Source organism: Mastomys coucha, unplaced genomic scaffold, assembly GCF_008632895.1.
Source record: "Mastomys coucha isolate ucsf_1 unplaced genomic scaffold, UCSF_Mcou_1 pScaffold4, whole genome shotgun sequence".
Taxonomy (NCBI): domain Eukaryota; kingdom Metazoa; phylum Chordata; class Mammalia; order Rodentia; family Muridae; genus Mastomys; species Mastomys coucha.
The window spans coordinates 10,990,161-11,006,661 of record NW_022196910.1 but is presented as its reverse complement, the minus strand read 5'-3'; the positions used below and the strand labels follow the sequence as shown (position 1 = coordinate 11,006,661).

At 42.5% G+C, this 16,501-nt stretch overlaps 1 protein-coding gene across 6 annotated transcripts in view; it reads left to right on the top strand.

The window, feature by feature from the left end:
- Window positions 1-5,255: 5,255 nt before the first annotated feature.
- Window positions 5,256-16,501, top strand: part of Fbxo7 (F-box protein 7) — a 28,235-nt gene continuing 16,989 nt past the window's right edge. The window contains exons 1-5 of one of the 6 annotated variants that reach the window (XM_031348906.1): window positions 5,516-5,694; window positions 6,347-6,487; window positions 7,961-8,103; window positions 12,894-13,121; window positions 15,208-15,349. In XM_031348906.1, the coding sequence (XP_031204766.1) occupies window positions 6,376-6,487; window positions 7,961-8,103; window positions 12,894-13,121; window positions 15,208-15,349 (625 nt within the window). In that variant the 5' untranslated portion in view covers window positions 5,516-5,694; window positions 6,347-6,375. The other 5 variants (XM_031348905.1, XM_031348904.1, XM_031348907.1 and 2 more) reach the window with 5 other exon arrangements.

Here is a 16,501-nt window from a genome sequence, read left to right as displayed (position 1 = left end):
GGTTCTCTCTTCAAGTAGAGGAAACCAAGAGAGTCTGTATGTCCTTCTACACAAATCATTGTTCTCTTCTAGGAACCCCCGCGTTTTAGCTTGTGCTGTACAGGCTGAGGCGGTAGGGGGCAGTGATTCATATGTGAATGGGTCAGAGTTGGGTCCATCAAAATGCTATATCTGGTTATGCATAGAAGTACATATTCTATTATGGAAATATGATATACCTTGCTCAGTCAGCTAGGGAGGCTTAGAAACAAAGACACTTCAGTAACAAGAAGTATAATCAGCACTCAGGTCTTGGTTTCAAATACCAATATTAAAAAAAAATGGAAATAGGCAAAGATTCTTGGAAAAACTGGTTTTGGTGCTGGGGCAGAGAACATATAAAATTAACCCACAGCATCTCATGGTTGTAGAAAGTAAGAAAATGCTTAAAAAATGGAATTGAATAAAACAAGTAAGGGAAAAATCCCGAGATGGAAAATGAATATAAGAGGCAATGGAAGACTCCTCCGGTGGGTAAGCTGGGCAGCAGCAGTAACAATGAAAAATTAGTATTAGGCTATGATGAAAACCATTAAGTGATTGATGAAGAAATAGACAAATGTACTATGTAGACTAAGACAGAACACATTTATTTATTGAGTGAAATAAATAAAAAGGAAAAGGAAACATGACTGCCTTTCGCTGTGGTGGAGGAAGTTTACTGCAGATATATGGGAGAGTGTAGCCAGAGGCAGGGGCATCTAGAAGAGGCCAGAGTGGCAGTGATCAGACTGACATGTGCCATGTGGAAGGGAGAGGGTACACAGGGGAACCAGAAGCAGCGGCCAGGAGCCCAAAAGTACAAAGAGGGTGGGAAACTAAAATGGTTGGATTATATAGGGGAAGAGCAGCCCAGCCCCCTGGGCTGGAGAGTTCATGGTAGGAGGTGGTGTATGCCAACCATGAGGATCCTGTGACAGGTAGGGGATAAAGGATGCTGGGAGAACCTGGTGGTGTCTGCTTTGATAATGTTAAGTAGGTACTTCAGTCATTTGTCTCAGGGTTTGAAACCTATTTATTTATTTATTTATTTATTTATTTATTTATTTATGAATGAGACAGGAGCTCCCAATATCTAGCCTGGAATGTAGATCAAGCTGGCCTTGAAGTCACAGAGATGGCCCAGTCTGTCCTGAGTGCTGTAGTTAAAGGCATGCGCCACTATGCCTGGATATTACTTATATCAGGACTCACATAACCCAGATTGGTCTGGGCTTGTTCCTGATTCTCCCACCTCTCCCAAGTGCGGGGACTAAGGCATGCACCATTAGACTTAGCTTGTGCAGTGTTGCTGATCAATCACAGGGCTTAGTGGATGTGTGGCAAGCACTTTGATGTAATCAGAAGCACAGTAAAGAAATCACGCAAGAGTCTGCTCCATTATTAGAGGGAAGGCTTTTTATTGTAAGAGAGAAAGGAGACCCACAGGCATTTGCAAGAGTTGGAAGCTGAGAGAAGAAAGCAGACGGGACATGAAGAAAGCAGACGGGACATGGCTAGGGCTAGGCTAGGGCTAGGATGGAGAACTAGGGTCGTGGAGCATGGGAAAACCATTCTAGTTATAAAGAGGATGAGTAGCTCAGGGAAGGGAAACTATGAACTGGAATAGCCTACAATGCTAGGGTACTGGAGGTGGTGAAAGGGGGCAGGATGCTAGTATGGGCTTTTAGATGAATAACAATATGTGTGAATAGGGACTGAAGGGGACAGAAGGCCAGTATGGGCTTTGACAGGTATATGTCAATTGAGAGCTATTGGTTCCTTTTGTCAGAGTCAAGGGCAGGTTAACAGAAATGACTTTTTTTTTTTTTTTTTTTTTTTTTTTTTTTAGCAGACCCATTTCACAGATTTCTGAGGAATGCTGAAAGAATCGGCCAGGAAATCCTATAGTCCAGCATCATCTGAGCCAAGATGGTCATTCTGGACCAAATTAGTAGGCCTGCTCTTTTGGGATGCTTGGGGTTTTCCTTCAGACTTAATATTTACCAACTGAACTATATTCCCAGCCTAAGCCCACACAGATACCCCACCTACAATGAGTTGGACATACTATTTTAAAGTTTAAAAATATTTTAAGTCTGTAGGTGTTTTTCCTGCATGTCTGTGGACCATGTGGCTGCCCGGTGTCCATGGAGGCCAGAAGAGGGCACTGGATCCTCTAGAACTGGAATTGCAGATGGCTGTGAGCAGCAATATGGGCGCTTGAAGAGCAGTCCCCTTGACCCCTGAGACATCTCTACAGCCCTACAGGTGTTCCCTGCCACCTTTTTTTTTTTTTTTTTTTTTTACAAGTCATACATTTCAGATTAGAGCATGGCCCTCGTAGTGTACATCTGTCAAACTCATGTCTCCCTATCAAATTCGGAACAACCTTCCCTACACTTCTGGGGAAATTCTAATAAGTTCCTGAGGAAGGAGTCAGATTCTGATTTTTCATTTCTTTGTAGCGAGGACTCAGGTTTGGGGGCCCAACTTCTTTAGTCAGATTGCACCCCTATAAACCTTTGATTGGGAAGTAAGATGAAAAAAAAAAGAATCTTTTGGAAGCTTGCCATTTTGTTGGTGCAGGATATAGCAAAACCCACCAGGAATCTGAGGGTAGCAGAGACAGGGTCAGTCACTCCCTAGTCTTCCCTAGCAGTGGTGACAGCAATTTCCCCCAATCCCAACTTTGTTATATTCCTAATCAGGACAGGTCTTCAGTGTGATTATAAGTTTTCTCCAATCCTTCCTAGAATCTGCTGGGTCATATATTATCCTTTTGATTCACCCCTTCCTGGGTAGTTGCCCAGAATCAATTTTCACTGTTTAGAACTAAAGACCCTGATATTGAAGGCTCCCTCACCACTTTCCAGTGGCTTCTTGTGTATTCTAGAATGTGCCTCAAACTCTTTCGTAAAAATCAGTTTTCTATTACAACCAGTCTCAAACCAATGGTGATCTGATCTGTCAGTATTCATGCTTTTGGTTTGGTATTCTTATACTAAAATATTGGCTTGTAGCAAAAAAAAAAAAAAAAAAAAGAGAAGTAAAAATGTAACTTAAGAGGCTATGTCGTGGGGCTGGAGAGATGGCTCAGCGGGTAAGAGCACTGACTGCTCTTCCGAAGGTCCTGAGTTCAAATCCCAGCAACCACATGGTGGCTCACAACTATCCGTAATGAAATCGGACGCCCTCTTCTGGTGTGTCTGAAGACAGCTACAGCGAATTACACCGGAGCGAGCAGGGCCAGAGTGAGCGGGGCTGGCAGAGGTCCTGAGTTCAATTCCCAGCAGCCACACACATGATGGCTCACGGTCATCTGTACAGCTACAGTGTACTCATACACATAAAATAAATAAAATAAATCTTTTTTAAAAAAAGAGGCTATGTCGTAAAAGACTTCTCAGTTTCTGTCTTGGTTATGCTTGGGTTGCTTACTCTCAGGGAATCCAACTATCATGTTATGTGGATGTTCAAGCAGATCTCTGGAAAAAAAAATCTGCGAAAAACTGTGGCCAATAGGTTGATGATATGTGTATTCAATTCTTCAGGCTGCTCTGGTGGTAGATCCTGAGGCAGTAGATCCTTTTTACCCATAGGTTAGAAAACTACCTAACCACCCAACATCCAAGTTCCCAATCTGCAGAATCTATGGGGCATGGGGCAACAAATGTTTATTCATGTAGGCTAGTAAGCTTTGGGGGACAATTGATATGCAGCAAAAGATTACTAATACATGGTGCAACAACTAAAAGTTGCTTTAAAATTTGCAGTAACCTGAAGGACCTAAAGGAGTTGGCTTCAACTTCAAGTTTCTAAGAGCAGCACCAAGGAAGAAAGGTGGCAAATGTTGTTAATCCCACAGAAAAAATGATCAGTCCCACAGATTTGAGGAGAATGACCATCAAACCCAAATCATCATGGCCAAATTAATTAACGCAAGCTTCTCTTGGTTTATGTACATGGGCTAGACATAGGTAAGATAAGGTTTTAATAGTTCAGGGGTAGGGGGCTTCCAGATGAGGATTTGGCAGGCAAATAGGCATGGATTATGGAAGCAAAACATAAACATACCAAGCTGGTCAAAACAACCTCTTGAAACAAAGACATGGTTGCAAAGTGGTTTCAACAGGGTCACCATAACAACAGGGGGTCATACTAACCTTTTGTAATAAAGCATGGGGCAGTACAGAGCCGTTTGTAGTTAAGATTATGGGTAGGACATAGCCCAATCTTTGAGGAATAGAAATGCAATCATAAACAGGAAAGAACCTAGTTTGTCTTTACTGTAAGATCACATTAAAGCCTGAGATGAAGGCAGGCTGGCTTATCAGGATTTACCCTGGGAAGTGGGGAGCTAGACTGTTGTGGCCTTCAAATCCATTGGGAGAAACCAAAGACTTAGGCTCAATTCAAATTTATTTATTTTTGCACTGGTGTTTTTATTTGGTAGTATATACTGTTTAAGTGGAGTATTGTCCTCCCTGTTACAGGGCAATTCCCATCGATTCAAGTTTATATTAAATGAGTTTATTCTTACTGCTAGCAGAAGGAAGGCAGCTTTAGAGCCAAAACGACATTCCATAGGGAAGGGGGATTAAGGATTAAGGTGGGGTTTTAAATTGGACATCAGAAAGGTGTATATTACAACTTCCCACGAAACCCACAGTCGGGCAGGAAAATTATTTTACTTTCCTCAGTTGTTTCTTACCTTCCCGCTATACAGCAATTAAAAGATCATTTCATCCCTCTCCCATAGCGATAGTGAGTTTTAAAGAAGCAAAGGCAGCTGTTAATACGTCACAGCCATTATCCCATTCTTATTTCACTTGCAGGCCTCTAGTATCTCCCATGCATTCAACAGCCCTTATGAGATCCGTGGCTCCACATTAACTCTCTTTAGTCATCACGGGGGACCAGCGTAAATTATTTCTCAGGCAGGTCTGAGCACTCTAATGACAAGGATGGAGCAGTTCATTTCTGGGCAGGAAAAACCAGTGCCATCAGGTTAGGGCCCTCTGTCATGTCTCTTCACTGTTGGCGGCAGCATTCCTCCCAGAGCTAAAGATCCAGCTAGCTGGGATGGAAGAAACAAACTCGCTCACCCCAGCGGAAGCGCACGGGTTAGAGCGCGCAGGGAGGCTCAAGTGCGCCGAGGCAAACTCAGCGCCTGCGCCGTGCGCACCTCGCCCCCAGGTGGCGCTGTCGCGCGCCGAGACTCCGATAGGGAAGCGCAGGCGCTCGTCACTCCGCTCGAGCGGAAGGCTCTAGGGGGCGTAGTCGAGAGAGCGGCGGGCGCTGGGATTCCTCCGGAGCGCAGGCCCGGGGCTACTTGCTTTCGGTTTCTCCCCGGGCTGACCGAGGCCATGAAGCTGCGCGTGCGGCTTCAGAAGCGGACCCAGCCGCTCGAGGTGCCGGAGTCGGAGCCGACGCTCGGGCAGCTGCGCACGCACCTCTGCCAGGTCTTGCTGCCCACGTTGGGGTTCAGGTGAGAGGCGTCACAGTCGTGGGGCTCGGGGATGGCGCGCGTCGGGCGGTCACGTGAGGCCCGGGCCTCCTAGGCGTAGCTGCGCTAGACGCCTGGGACTGTAACGCTCGGCAGCTAGGTGCTCGCCGGGGTCCGACTTCGGGAGATCATGGCCCAGCCTCCCCCGGGTGCCGCTGTCCTCCCCGGTGAGTAGTCACTTCCGGGGTTGGCGGTCCCCGCGGCCCCGAGGGCGGGAAGGAAACTCGGGAAGCTTGGCTTGGGTTAAGTCTCCGGTGTAAACTCTCCGTTAGTTAACCTCAGCGGTTGGGATATTTCAGGAGTTAAATCGAGAAAGCATCGTGCCTGAAGTGACAAGTGTCTTGACACCCTAGGTCTCTGTAATTGGTGCCACGGCCTAAGGCTACAGTAACTTTAAAGACAAGTGCCCGACTGCACCTAACTGTAACTTTCTCACTTTCTCACTGTAAAGTTTTTAGGAAGGACGCCTGCTTCAGATCAGTGGGCAATCTCTGGGTGAGAATGTTGCTTTTTCTCTAAAATAGAGGCATGGCCCCAGAGAGCTTGCAGTTTCATGGCAAGTTGAAAAAGGATTAGGTTCTATTACTGATTTATGGGGCTGCAGATGAAGCTTCCGTGTTTCTGCAGAAGATAGTTTCAGGATGTAGAGAGACAGCTATATGGATGACCCACTTCAAGTGCTGAGCTGGAAATTTGAACTAGTGAAGAAAAATTGTTTTAAAAAAGATGGGCTCTGGGGCTTCTAAAGGGAAAAATTTCAAAAGAAAAACCCTTCCTGTTAATTGGCATTTTAAATAAGCCTTTTCACTTTATTTGTAGGGAATTAAGCAAAGTGAGATCTCGAATGGATGAATGGATTTCTCTCCCCCCCTGACACACTCCCCATCCCCATCCCTCCATTAAGGGAGCCTGAACTACACCTTTATTCTAGTGCTCAGGAGGAAGAGGCAGATGTTCAAGGTCAGTCTGGTCTACATAGCAAGTTCCAGACCAGCCAGTGTTACATAGTGAGACTCTGTCTAATAAAATAATAATGTTAGCCAAAACATTAAAAAAAAGAACCTTTTTAATATTAAAAGAATTAAACAATGTATTGCCATATTTATGTTATGTATATTATATTCCATATAATGATATAATGATGACCTACCCACGTGTTACTTATTGGTGTAAAACTGAGTGTTTTCTATGTTGATAACAGTTATCTCTCCTCACACTTGGAGAATTCAGTTTTTAAGGTATTTACAAAGTGTCTTACTTTTCAGTTAAGCAGGGCAGTTTGGGAAGGGTTTGAAACCCAAGCGCTCTGGTTAGTTTCCCTTGCATGCTGTTTTCACAGTTGAAGTTGGTTAGTTGGATGGAATTTAAGCCTCAGCTTGTGAGAGTAAGCTCATTCCTCTGAAATTTTGTTCATTTGGGGAGCAGAAGGGAAGCTTTAAAATGTGTTCATGTGACACATTTGTTATTCTTAAAGAGTATTATCTAGTAAGCAGATCAAATATTGGTATAAAATACATTTTTTTTTGAAGTTTGAAGCTTCTAGAATTGTATTGTTTTTGGTGAAATCCCCCAATCCCCGAAATTACAGAAAATAGGACCTTGGGAAACACTTCAGAACAGTGGGAGGGAAACTGGCATCTCTGTTAAACAGACTGTTCCTTATCTTGTCTGCAGAAGGAATTGTTTGCTTGGGGAGTTCCCCCTTTTCTGCCAAAGTTGACATGGTGTTTCACCGGCAGCTGGCAGATTTCCAGCTTTTTGTTGATCAGAACATTTTGCAAGCAGCAGAGCAGCTTATTTTCTGAAGAGTAGGAATATTTTAACTCCAGTAATGTCTCTTTAATTGGTAAGAGAAAAACAGATGTGTATAAGAAAAACGAATCAGTTTGGGGGTTGGCTAAAGCGTTTGATGCACAAGCCTGACACTAGAGTTTGAAGTCCCAGCACCCATGGAAAGCTGGAAGTAAAGCTGTGGATTAAACTGATGTGTTAAGCTCCTCAAGTTCAGAGATGTTGAAATACTGAAAAGTGTATGCTTTAGAACTGATGAAAATGTGGGTTAATGATAAGTGTACCTCCCTGCTATTAAAATTTTAGTTAGAGTCTATGACCCAGGCATTTGATGAGAAGAACAAGTAATTTTGTCTCCAGCTTTCTTTCTTCCTTTTTTTATACTATATAATGCTTTTGGGTACATAGCATGTACTTTAATGTATTCCAAATGAATTATTTGGAATATTGGTAGGTAGCTCTTACTATGCTCATCCATCTTTCTTGGCAGTTCTGATACCCGATTTGCAATTACATTGAACAACAAGGATGCCCTCACTGGAGATGAAGAGACCTTGGCTTCATATGGGATTGTTTCTGGGGACTTGATATGTTTGGTTCTTGAAGATGACATGCCGGCACCTAACTTACCTTCATCTACAGATTCAGAGCATTCCTCACTCCAGGATAATGACCAACCTTCTTTGGCTGCCACCTCAAGTCAGGCTAACATCCCAGATGAACAAGGGAGTGATTCATCCCAAGGACAGGCCACCCAGTTTGATGCCTGGACTGATGTCAGCATGGTGGGTATTAAAGATGAAGAGGTGGGATAGAGTAATTGACAAGGTATATTGACACTTCCGAGGAATTCTACACCAGTCAGCATGATTAGCATCAATAGACTGTGCCCTTTAATGAACATTTTTGGTTTGGTTTGGATTGGTTTATAGAGACAGGGTTTCTCTTTGTAGTACTGGCTATATCCTCTCTGCTGCTCACTCTGTAGACCAGGCTGGCCTAAAACCCAGAGATCAGCCTGCCTCAGCCTCCCAAGTACTGGGATTGAAGGTGTGCCCACCACTGCCCTGCTTGAACATTTTCTGTCTAACTGCTCAGTGCCTGCACTAATGATATGCTGGCACTCTAACTTGCATGGCTCCCCACATAGGACCCCCTGTTCTGCCTTTCAGAGGGACCACTAGTCTTCTGTGCCTAGTGACTTGTACCACAGCTGCCAGTCTGTTCTTCAGTCTATTTTTCAGGCTGTCTGCTTTCTGCGTCTTCATTATGGCGTTCCTTTGCTCTGTACTAGCTCTGTGTCTAAGAGGCTTATCTTTTGTGTTATTTCACAGAAGAGAAAATCCTGTATTATCCTGTACCCAGTCTTTCTGAAACAACTTTCAGAAAGTTGTCCCACCCTACCTCTCCAGGGTCACTTTCTGTTCTTTTCCTGTCAGTGATTGTCTCTAGTTAGTACAGATTCCTGATTGTTCCCATTCTTCCATTTTTCACACTCACACAAGTGTACAACCTGCTGACCTTGTCATCAGTGATGATGTGCCTGGTGCCCTTGCTGGCTCTGCTTTTCCTGTTTGTACTTTTGTTGGTATTCCAGGGTCTCCTTGCTAATTGTAGTTCAGCAATCTAAGTATTTATTGGTGATCTTTGTTACTTTGTAAATTCCCCATTATCATCATTATTATTAAGATTTATTTTTTTATGTACATAGTGTTCTGTATTCCTGTATGTCTGCATGTCAAACTAGGCCATCAGATCCTATTATAAATGATTGTGAGCCACCAGGTAGTTGCTGGGAATTGAACTCAGGACTGGGAATTGTTTACAGGAACAACCAGTACTCTTACCAGTGAGCTAACTGTCCAGCCCCTAATTATTTGTTTTACACTTTGTGTGAAATGATTATTTTATTTGTTTTAGGCTTTTTGAGAGAAGGTTTCTTTGTATAACAGCCCTGACTATCCTGGAACTTGCTTTGTAGACCAGGCTGGCCTCAAATGAAACAATACTGATAACATATACCATTCTTAACTGTCTTTATGAATATATTCTTGTTATCCCAATTTAATTTCTTTTGCAAGCCTTAAACATTGATCTATGACATAAGAATAGGCAGATATTCTGAATAGGTGGCTATTAAAATACTTAATAGATTCATAAATTGTTAAAATAATTTCCACATAAAAATAATTTTAATTTGTCTTTCAAATCATTCTTGTATCTTGTGTGTTTTTGCTTCATAGGGCAATGTATGAGATGAATAGGGTATGCGACTACATACTTAAACTTTACTCGTATACTTGTGAGTTTGTTTTACTGACAGGCTCTTTCAGAGATAAACCTAGAGAGAAGAGCCCATTCTTTAATTAGGAGTGTGCTAAAAATCCTCTAGTTAGATGGAGTTCTACAGTGTGTGAAATACCTTGTTAACTTTTCTTTGGAAAATTTTGAAAAGTTACTAGTGCCTCAAAGTTACTGATTCCAGTTCTTTTTTTAAAAAAGATTTATTAGTATATCTAAGCACACTATAGCTGTCAGAGGCCGTCAGATCTCATTATAGATGATTGTGAGCCACCATGTGGTTGCTGGGGTTTGAACTGAGGACTTTGCAGTCAGTGCTCTTAACCGCTGAGCCATCTCTCCAGCCCGTGATTCCAGTTCTAAGAGCATACCGTTTGTCTTGTAAGGTTTTTATGGGGTGACTATGAAACCTTGGTGGGGTGACTGAGCTTGATGTCATAAACAATAATTGGAGTCCTTGAATCTTTATGATCTGCTAGTTCAGTATAGAAGGGAACTGTGGAAAAGGAAGATAAATAGATGGGCAAGACTCAAAACCAGAGGAGAGGAATTTTATTTTGTAACTAAACATGAGTTAGTTTTACTTCATTGCTCTTGGGAGTTACTGTTACTGACAGCAAGGGATTACCTGTGTCAGACCCGATAGGAGCTGGAATGCACTTTAGACAATTGTTTTTGTTTTTTTGTAAGTGGCCTGTGGCAAGACTACATAGAAGTAAGTGATGTCCAGCTTTTTTCTGTTCTCACACATGGAAGATGATAAACACTCATATTAGAGGGTACCAGTGCTTCTTGGACTTAGGAATATGGTTTGATAAGCCTACAGTGGGTATGTAGTTAGCAGCTTAAGGTAATGCTTTTTTAAAAATTACCCGTTTTGTCCCCTGCTACTGGCTAAATAATAAATGGCAAAAGTAGGGATAATGGGGAAAAGTGAAGAGATTATTTTCATAATTTAGACTTGATATATTGCTTTTTAATATGGTGATTTGTTCAAAGAAAATCATAGAAATGTTTTGAACAGTAGCATCTTTTATTTTTTAAATTTTTTATTTGTTATTTTATTTATTGATATTTCAAATGTTATCCCCCTTCCCAGTTTCCCCTCCACAAACCCCCATCCCCTCCCCCGCTTCTATGAGGGTGCTCCCTCACCTGCCCACCTAGTCCTGCCTCAGGGCCCTAGCATTCCCCTATCTATCCTGGGTTATCAAGCCTCCACAGGACCAGCTCGCCTCCTCTGGTGATGTCCCATAAGGCCATCCTCTGTTACATATGCAGGTGGAGCTATGGGTCCCTCTATGTGTACTCTTTGGTTGGTGGTTTAGTCCCTGGGAGCTTTGGGGAGTCTTGTTGGTTGATATTGTTGTTCTTCCCATGGGATTGCAAACCCCTTCAGCTCCTTCAGTCCTTGCCCTAACTTCTCCATTGAGGTCCCTGTGCTCAGTCAGCTGGTTGACTGCTTGCATCTGCATCTGCATCTGTATTGGTCAGGCTCTGTCAGAGCCTCCCAGGGAACAGCTATACTATGCTGTGCCGTAGCATCTTTTAGGTAGTCTTTTAAATTTTAATTATCTAGCTATCTATGTATCTATCTATCTTTCTTCCTTCCTTTCTTCCTTTCTTCCTTCCTTTTTTCTTTTTTGAAACAGGATCTTGTCATATAGCTCAGACTAACCTTGAACTCTAAAATTCTTCAGCCTCAGCTTCCCCAGTACAAGAGTTATAGGTGTGTGTCACTGTGCCTGCCTAGAGTTGGATTAACAAGTATGACCTTTCTATAGCCATTAGGCTTTACCTCAGCTGTGGCTCTATACTAGTCCTTCAACCTTGTCTTATACTATATAACTTTAAATTCTCCTGCTCTGATTCTTTTGGAAATACAATACTAAAAGGAAAAAAATAAGTACTTTGTATTAAGAGTTGAGCACAAACTAAGAAACAAGCTTTCTGAATAAAATCAATGTAGCAAGTTAGGTTTACTAAAGCATTTTTTTACATCAAAAAGCCTTAATGGTGAATCTGAGGACCTGGTTCCTTTCAAAGTTGTATAAACTGATTATCTTGACTAGTCATTTATTTATTTACTTATGTATTTGAGTTAAAAATTATACTATCTATAAAAAGGCATTATCCTCTTCTCTGCTTGTTATATGAGAGTACCTGGTAAACAAAAACAGGAAGTTGTAGTATGTCATCTTTCAGCAATTGCTTACAAGCCTTTCCTGAATGTGTGCCATGTGGCAGGTACTGTGTTCATTTTACAAAATGGACAACTTGTGTAGTCTTGTACTTTACACAAACTTGCAGTCATAGAAAGATGCAGATGCGTGAGTTGAAAAAGTAGCAATACAGTGTAATAAGGTACAATATAAAGGCTGTGGGTGGCATCCCTTGGGTCTGTTGAAGAAGTGGGAATTCTGCAGTGGCAGGAAAGGGCTAGTAGAAAGTGAACAGATGACAAGTCAGGGAATGGGATGATGATGGACAGGCCTTATATGCCTATATTTTCTGGTCTTAATTTTCTAGGCCTGCACTCTACTCTCTGTCTCTGAGGAACTTGTTTTATGGATTTATAGTAAGTGTAATGATGGCGCTAAGTGTAAGGAAGAAGGCAAATGTATTTTGGTTAAATGAACACATGACTACTATTTTTAGAACTCTCAGAGATTTTATAAGGCTACTACCAGATCCTGTGGATGTAGAGGGTTAGATTAGGCAGACATAGCATGTAAGATTTCTCTGCTTGACTCTGTACCAACTTTTTCTCTAAGAACATTCAGGGACATAGTCTTAAGGTACAATGGTGGGAAACAGTGCTGCCTGTTTTGAGGAAATCCTGAGTTTTAAATTGGGACATAAGATGTGATTGGATCCTTAATTTCTGGGTAACTGACAGGAGTACATGGTGTATATGAGACAAGAAGGGGAGACAGGCAATCTAAGGAGGTGCTGTTCCTGGAAGTCAGGAGACACATAATGGGGATAGGAAGTACTAGTGGCACAGGAAGCACAGCTTTAGAGATATCCGGGCATGGTAGTGGTTGGAGCTATGCACACAACACATTTATGTGCTCACCAATGAGCTCCATGTTTTTAGCCTGGAGTTGTGGGACTCAGGACAGAGGTGTAGGTTGCAGTCTCATTTATGTATAAGAGCTTCCTATTTCTGAACCTCATACTGGCTTTTGTTTTGAACACTAATCTCTGCTCAGTTTAGGGTATAAAATGTCCTATGTAAAATTAATGAATCTATTATTGTCATCCTTTTTAGGAAGGGCCTAGTCAAAATATTGAAGCTGAGTCATTTCAGGATGCCATGGGTATGGAAGAGGTTTCTGGTTTCCATCCATTGGAACCAATGCTCTGCAATGAAACAGAGGATGGGCAGGTACCACATTCTCTAGAGACCCTGTATCAGTCAGCCAGCTGCTCCAACATCAGTGATGCCTTGATAGTGCTGGTCCATCTCCTTATGCTCGAGTCAGGCTACATACCTCAGGTGAGTTCAACCCAAATACCTTATGAGGTGTAGTGGTTTGAATATGCTTGGCTCAAGGAGTGGCACTATTAGGAGGTGTGACCTTGTTGGAGGAAATGTGTCACTGTTGGGGTGGGCAATGAGACCTTCCTCCTAACCACGTGGGAGCTAGTCTTCTCTTAGCGGCCTTCAGGTAAAGATGTAGAACTCTCAGCTCCTCCTGCGCCATGCCTGCCTGGAAGCAGCCATGCTCCTGTCTTGATGATGATAATGGACTGAACCTCTGAGCCAGCCCCAATTAAATGCTGTCCTTATAAGAGTTGCCTTGGGCTCTTTCTCTTCCGGTCCCAGGCACTGCGGGGAGCCGTGGGTTACCATGTTGACATGGCCAAGTCCAAGAACCACACCACACACAACTAGTCCCGCAAATGGCACAGAAATGGCATCAAGAAACCACGGTCACAAAGATACAAATCTCTAAAGGAGGTTGACCCCAAGTTCCTGAGGAACATGCGCTTTGCCAAAAAACACAACAAGAAAGGCCTAAAGAAGATGCAGGCCAACAACGCAAAGGCAGTGATTGCTCGGCAGAGGCCATCAAGGCTCTGGTGAAGCCTCAGGCCGTCAAGCCCAAGATGCCAAAGGGTCCCAGCAAACTCAGCTGTCTGGCATTCATCACTTACCCCAAGCTTGGGAAGAAGATTCGAAGCTAATCGCTAAGGGTCAAAGGCTCTGCCAACCAAAGCCCAAGGTTCAAACAAAGACAGGGGCCAAAGCTCCAGCTAAGGCCCAGGCTTCAGCTTCATCCCAGGCTCCCAAAGGTGCCCAGGCCCCTGTGAAGGCCCCATAGAAAAGGCTCCTGCCAGTGTGAAGATAGATGGACTGCTGTGACACAACCTACTTACACAGTTTGCAGATGACCAGTGTCCTATGCTGTTTTTACAAATAAACTCGAGGCAAGGAAAAAAAAAAAGAGTTGCCTTGGTCATGGTGTGTGTTCATAGCATTAAAGCCCTAACTAAGTCATGATGTCTCACTGGGTACTTCAGTCACAAGAGCATTGTGGTAGTCCATCTTCCTTTACTGTGATTAGTTCTTTAATATAAAATGTCAGATACAGTGAGGGGTTGTCATAGGTACTCAGTAAAATGTGCCCTTTCCAGCATTCCTTTTATTTCCATCATTTCCCTCGTTAGCATTTAGTATTACAGAGATAATTGCAACTGGTCAAAACAAAAAGGCACAAGGTTTATATACTATAATATTCAGATAAAGTGGTGGCAGTGTGCACTGAATAGGACTAAGTGCTGGCTAACTGAGCTCATGTTCATAGGTTTGTGCTGGGGATGCTTATCGTCATTCAGCATGCGTTTGTTAAGTTTCTACTAATGCAGTGACTTGTTTTTGTTCCTGGTCTTAGGTCTTAGGTCTCTGTGGCCACGTGATGGAATAAAAGATGAAGAGTAACCCAAGATCATTGTATGCCTGTGCATACCGTGAGCACAGGCACAATTTCTCAGAGTTCACAGATGAGCACAAAGGACCAGGCAGATAGGACATATTACAAATAACAGTGTAAATTGACAAAGCATAACAAATATTCAGTGACAGAAATGTGAACAAACTGTTAGAAAATAACTTTTCTGAAAAAGGGCTGTATGAAAGAAGTGCTATTCATCCTGTGGTCTTTGCTAGGCAGAAAATGTGAGTCTTAGAAGAGAAAAATTAAGCCTTATTTCTATGATATCATCTATTAAAACAAGAATTTTGATAGAAAAATATCCTCCTTTAGTAGCAGTATCAATGATGTGCATATTCTGCTAAGGAGGCTATGCATCTTTAAAAATGTGTGCATGTGGACGTGTGCATACTATATAGCACGTGTGGCAGTCAGCCACGTTCTGTGGAATTCGTTCTCTCCTTCACCTTTCTGTGGGTTTCAAGGTTCAACCTTGGGTATCAGGCTTTTGTGACAAGCACTTTATCTATTGAGCCGTGTCAGCGGCTCAAGGGGGGCTACATTGCACTATAAGTTAGGGGTGGTACTGATTTTCAGTTTTTTTCAGCATAACACCTTCTTTATTTTTCCTTTTATTTCATTCCTCAGGGGACTGAAACCAAAGCAGCGTCAATGCCTGAGAAATGGAAGTCAAGTGGTGTGTACAAGCTACAGTACACACATCCTCTCTGCGAGGGCGGCTTTGCCGTGCTTACCTGTGTGCCTTTGGGAAACCTAATCATTATAAATGGTAATGGAACGGAGCAGTCATGGTTGCTGCCTTATGAATTAAAGTTTCTTTTTAAACATTATATAGCCACTTGAGTGGCTGGCTGAGTCGTTCACAACTTAATTACTATACCACTGATGGCATGCCTGAAGATTTAAAATGTGAGGATGTTGGTTTAGGACAGCACCCTTTATTCTTGGGGTAGCCCCCTTGTTTTCTTTTTAAATGTTTGTTTTTAGTGTTTTATCTACATGTATGTCTGTGCATCATCACATGCATGTAGTGCCTGTGGAAGCCTGAAGAGGTGTCAGATCTCCTGGAATTGGTGTTACAGATGCTGTTAGCTGCCATGTGGGTGCTGGGAATTGAAGCAGGCTGCTCTGTAAGAACAGCCAGTGCTTATGACTAACTGCTGAACCACTTCTCCAGCTTCAGCCCTTTTTTGTGATGTCTCATTCTTTGAAAACTTTGTTCTGTGAGAGCTGTGGTAATAAAAATGAAATGAGTTTTACTGTGAGGAAACTTAGAAGTGTTTTTTTTTTTGTGCATGTTTATGAGTGTCTCTTTTTATTTGCTTCTTTAAATCTTAACCTGTGGTTAGGAAGTTGGCATCTCTGAAACTGCTGAGATTTTGCAGCCCTAATATGCATAATTTAGCTACCCTTCCTCACAGAAGTTCTCTGAGTAACCTCTCTGCTCTCCTCTTTCCTAAAAAGAAACTTCACTGAGGTGGCAGTACCTCTCTGGATTTCATGTTAGTCATGATGTCACACAGGTCCTTCCCAACCACAACTGGTTTCTGGAATTGCTCTTATGATCTCACAGTAGGTGATCCATTCGGGTGACCAGGATTGTATATTTCATTCTGATCTTTTTTTTGTTTGTTTTTTGTTTTTGAAATTTGTTCTGTATAGCCCAAACTGACCTAAAATTCTTTATGTAGCTGAAGCTGGCCTTGAACTTCTGATCCGTCTGTCTCTAACTCTCAAGTTCTGCATTGTGGTTGTGCACCACCTCAGTGGGCTAACACTGTTTAGTTTTGGAGGTTATCTTTTTCAGATACTTAAGCTAGTGAGTCGAGGTGGACTGTAATGTTTGTATAACAGATTGTCTTGCTTTGCTGCCTTGGGTTGGGTATTCACTGGGTCCTTTAGTTACTTGTTTTGTTCAGAT